At 46.6% G+C, this 5,154-nt stretch overlaps 1 protein-coding gene across 1 annotated transcript in view; it reads right to left on the bottom strand.

Annotated features, from left to right (window-relative positions):
• ABCC9 (ATP binding cassette subfamily C member 9) overlaps positions 1-5,154 on the bottom strand; it is an 81,052-nt gene that overhangs the window by 6,205 nt on the left and 69,693 nt on the right. Inside the window, exons 36-37 of the mRNA XM_018560013.1 lie at positions 4,381-4,520; positions 3,223-3,276 (exon numbers count right to left, since the gene is read on the bottom strand). Of these exons, the coding sequence (XP_018415515.1) occupies positions 3,223-3,276; positions 4,381-4,520 (194 nt within the window). The remainder of the gene's footprint in view (positions 1-3,222; positions 3,277-4,380; positions 4,521-5,154) is intronic.

The following is a 5,154-nucleotide window of genomic DNA, read 5'->3' on the forward strand; positions in this document are numbered from 1 at the left end:
AGTTTCCATTAAATATTTTAAGGTGATGAACTACGGGTATCAGTCACTGATAAATATATATATAAAACGGAACATGAAAATGGCTAATGTGAATCATCTGCACAATTCCCCCTCATATATCTAATATCTACCAATCATTTTATCTGTTTTCTAGTATGCCCAAAATATATGTAACCCCTATCTGGATGACATTTAGTTTGCTCTTTGCACTGTGTATCGCAATTGTAATTTTTCATCCTTTTCCCCATTTCAGTGCTGCTGATCTCCTCCAGCCTCTTCCTTCCTTCATGCACTCCCCCATTGTTGCTGCACATTATACTGGATTGACTTCCTGGCAATGACAATGGTGGACTAGACCTGTGCAATGTGGGCCAGCACAGCCTTCTGTAGTCTTCACCACGGGTGTATGTGAGAGGGTGACAACACAGGAGCACAACTGGGTGACAGGAACAGAGTGTTGTCACCCTATAACAAGAAGTGCCCTAACAAGGACCCTCATGGCAGGATCATCAGCGTTCTTTAATTTTGTGCTTACATCTACTTTAATGTTTAACCAAACTGGGGCCTGGAAATAAGTCAAGTTAGCAGATTACAAAAGATTGTCATTTACACATGGAAATCTACACATTTATAGCTTCATGCTTGTTATCTTTATTTATCTGCAAGTCACTAAATATTCAACAGGATGTATGGAAAAGTAAATATAGGGATAGATAAATGATAGATAGATAGATAGATAGATAGATAGATAGATAGATAGATAGATAGATAGATAGATAGACAGATAGATAGAAGGAAAGAAAGAAAGAAAGAAAGAAAGAAAGAAAGAAAGAAAGGGGGAGAGAGCGAAAGAAAGAAAGGGGAGAGAGGGGGAGAAAGGGGAGAGTGAGAGAGAGAGAGAGAAATAAAGGGACAGAGAGAGTGGGAGAGAGAAAGGGGAAAGAGAGAGGGAGAGAAAGAAAGAAAGAGAGAGCGAAAGAAAGAAAGAAAGAGATAGAAAGAGAGAGAGAAAAAGAAAGAGAGAGAAAGAAAGAAAGGGACAGAGAGAGAGTGAGAGAGAAAGGGACAGAGAGCGGGAGAGAAAGAAAGAGAAAAAGAAAGAAAGAGAGAGAGAGATAGAAAGAAAGAAAGAAAGAAAGAAAACAATGTTAAATCCCCGGCAATGCCCCCGAAGTCTCTGTGTATATAAGTGTCATGTATTTTTGAACTGTTAGATGTTATTATTACAGAATGTATCGATAATAATAAGTTGATGTTTGTAGAACGCATGCAGTGGAATCTCCTGATTCCGGAACTGCAGAGAACCCACAAGATGTCATTGCTGACCTCCTTCTGAGTATGCCGTCCACCTGGCTATCTCAGGACAAGAACTGTACTGTGACCTTTGCCCTGTTCCCGGGATCTGATCCCACAATGCTTGCAGTATAAAGAGGTCACATTTGTGTTGTTGTATTTTTCCTGGAATTCCGGATTGTGACAGATTCGCCTTTTTGTACAGCTGCTTATTCTCCCGTAGTGCAACTAAGGTGAACCAGTCCAACAGCGAGCTCTGCCAGTTCACGAGGCTTCCCAACATCCATTCCTGCCGCCGTGAATCAGCGGAGGGGGACCGACCGTCCTCTGGGTGGCGCAATCCCATTTTATGTTTTTTGGTCGCCCGTGTTTTCACAGGTCTTGTTTTAGAAACTTTTTGCACTCACAGCTTCTCATTTCCAAATGTTGTAAATTAAAGAGGCAAAGAAGGGAGACGCATGGAAATATTGTAATCCCGATCACTAAAACCACATCAACTTTAACCTTCTTCATGATATCACAAATGTCAATTTAAATTCCCTTCATTCTGCAGCTTTCCTTAAAATAATCCCTGTCTATGCTGCCATAAGGCCTCGTTCACACCATCCTCAGTGCGTTCCGGCCTGATTGTGGCCTGGAACGCACTGGATCACGTTGCAGCCGGCTCAGTTTGATGTGGGGCGGGAGGGGGCGTGGCGGTGCAGTGAAGTGAAAGGCACCGCAGCCACACCCTCCGGCCGCAATGCGTTTGGCGGCACGGGAACACATGCCACATCAATGCCTGCTTTCCGGTCCAGTCAGAAAAAAAAGCGCTTGCAGCATTTTTTCTGACTGAACTGGACCGCAAGCATTGATGTGCCTAGCGTTCAAGTGCGGCCGATCGCATTGCAGCCATAGGGCGTGGCTGTGGTGCCTTTCACTTGACTGCACCGCCACGCCCCCTCCTGCCCCGTAACAAACTGAGCCGGCCGCAATGCAATCCAGTGTGTTTCGGCCACAATCGGGCCGGAACGCGATAAGGATAGTGTGAACGAGGCCTAAAGGTCTAAAGGTCCTAATTCAGGTACTTCCTGTTATAAAGGTGACAACGCTCTGTTCCTGTCTGTTGTCAGGATCGGGAAATCCACCCTGAGAAATGCCATGCAGCCATCTCTGTAGTGCACTTAGACAGGAAGTGGCTTGAAAGAGGCTGCAGGAGATCAGCATCAATGAAATGGAACAAAAATGGAGGGAAAAAAAGGTGAAAACAAGTACACAATTTAGAAAATCACAATTGTTTCTGATGTACGGTGCATGGAGCAAACTAACAATGATTCAGGTAGGGCTTACATCTCATTTAAAGAGACCCTGTCATCTTCAAAAATTTCAAGTACAGGCACAATTAGGTATGTAAAGACTCACTTGCAGTGTTTTCCTTTCCATAAATTATTTATTCATTATGTAATGTGTCTCTGAACTTGCACTAGCTATGACCTGCAAGGAAGGAGGGATCTGTGCTAGGGGATTGACTACTTCAGGAAGAGTCAATTCCCTAGCACAGCCCCCTCCCACTCCTTTCCTCTTCTGGGAGTGCCTAATGACTCTGTCTGGACTGGCCCAGCTCCTCCGCCCCTCCCCTCATCACTCTACATAACCTTTAATGTAGCTACTGGGTGGGGAGCAAAGGGGAACTGGAGTGAAAGCTCTTCTATGTAAGGAGGAGTGAAGTGGAATACAGTGTCACTTGAGTGAGATTTCTGAGTCTGCTGCGGATGCTGACATCACATCCAAGATGGCGGCGCCCAGCAGGAGTCTCAGGGCTTTTGGATGTCTACACATGGGAGGCTTTAACAGGTAAATAACATGTGTCAAATACATTTAAGGCACATGTAATATGAGCATGCACTATTTTTTTCCCCACTGTAATGCAAGGCAAAGGCATTGCTGTACCGCCCGCTGTGCTGCCCTGGAACGAGCGGCCACCGTGAGGTGTAGGGTTGCCACCTGTCCAGGATTCACCCGGACAGTCCATGAATGATGTGTCCGGGTTTTTTGCCAGCAGAAACCCAGACACATGATGTCAGGCAGACAGGGGCAACCAAACTTAAGATAGGGGCTACTGGCCCCCCACTGAAAATAGTCTCAACTGTGATATTTACATTTGAATGGGTGGCGCTCAGGGGCTTCCCGAGGCTGGGTGTCACCCGCGGGCGGAGACCCGGTTGACACCACCGCCGTGACGTCATCACGCATGCACGTGACGTTGCCACGCGTGCGTGATTATGTAATCGTGCGTGCGCAGTCGTCTTATTGAGAGAGAGGAGGGGGCAATCACCCGGCGGGATGAGGTATGCTGCCGGGTCCCCTCCACTCCTCTCTCCTGACACTGTTGGGCTCTCGGTCCATGACCGAGTGCCCGACTTTTCATAAGGGGTGACACCAAAATGACTGTCATTTTGGTGTCACCCCTCCAATGTTGGCACCCGGGTGCGGGCCGCACCCCCCTTATGACGCCACTGGTGGCGCTATTTACATGAATTAATTTGCATGAATAAACTGCGACTCATTCTCCCTAAAAAATGTCCGTGCGTCGCTAGAGTGTTCGGGTTTCGCTTGAAGAAAAGGTGGCAAGTCTAGGGAGGTGTGCTGGGGTACCATTCAATGAATGGCAAAACAATGCATCTAAGCACATAGTAACACACACTAGGTGCATTGTGCAATGCGCTAAACCCAAGACTGTGGTGTGAACAGGCTCTTACTGTAGGTCTTCTCACCATATATAGACTGATAGATGTTTCCATGCATCTCCTATTCGTTTAATAAATTGCTACATTTTTTCCAAATAAAGTGTTAGCAAGAGTTCCACCTCAAAAGTGGGCGTGTCTTGCTACGGTCACATGACGGTCTCCCGGGTCCATTTATTACATGTGGTGTCTCTGTATTCTCTCCCGTATGTGTACTAGGCCCGCTGTTATACAGCAGACGCAGTGACAATGCATTGTACAAACACGGCTCTCCACTATCGATTGCTCGCAGATATACGCAGGGAGCCTGTTCCTCGTCCTCAAGCATTTCTTTAAAAGGTAAACAGCGCGGGCCGGAGCGCACATGACACGTCTCCCCCAGCTGCGGCCTTACACATACCTAGGCCTCCTGGCAGAGACTTCACAAGGTTCTTCAGCTGAGCAATTTCCAGGGCCTCCCAGAGCCGGTCGTCCGTACCCGTACACTCGGGGTCCAGGTTCAGCCTGTACGAGGAAACACAAGCGATGACATCGGTCAACATTGTTGTGGTGGGACGGTGACGTCAGCTGTAACATTCCTGCCGCGTTGTTCGCACAGATGTTCAGGTGGTCGGACGTCTGCGAAGCCAACATGACCAATGGCGTGCGTTTACAGGGGAGAGATAAATCACAACTGCAGATATATGAACTTCGTGTTCAGGGTTTGGAATGTACCAGAGGACACGGGAAGGGAAAATGTTTCATGTCAAAACTCAAATTAATTTACAAGAAGGAAACAGCGCACCAGGGCCGTGAATAAATGATTGCCCCTTTCCCGTATTCTATGTTTTCTCAGAGCTTCGACGTAAAAACAGAAAAGGTCTGCTGCGATTTGTAGTCTGAGGATCGCCATTGGAGTGGGCTGTGGGGTTGTCAGAGCCCAGGAAGGCCTTTCATTGGCCAACTCGCCCTTCTATACAATGACATCATCCTATCATAAACCCCAGTGAGGGCCATTTACAGCGCTGCTGCCCCTGACATGAGAAACAGGAAAAGCTTCACAGGGTATTTAGAAATGTCCTACAATATAATTTATGGATTTTTGTAAACGCAGTATCACTTTAAAGGGAGTATACTATTCTGTATTTTATATATATAT

This window comes from Nanorana parkeri, unplaced genomic scaffold (genome assembly GCF_000935625.1).
Source record: "Nanorana parkeri isolate BGI_ZX_2015 unplaced genomic scaffold, ASM93562v1 scaffold426, whole genome shotgun sequence".
In the NCBI taxonomy this organism is placed as follows: domain Eukaryota; kingdom Metazoa; phylum Chordata; class Amphibia; order Anura; family Dicroglossidae; genus Nanorana; species Nanorana parkeri.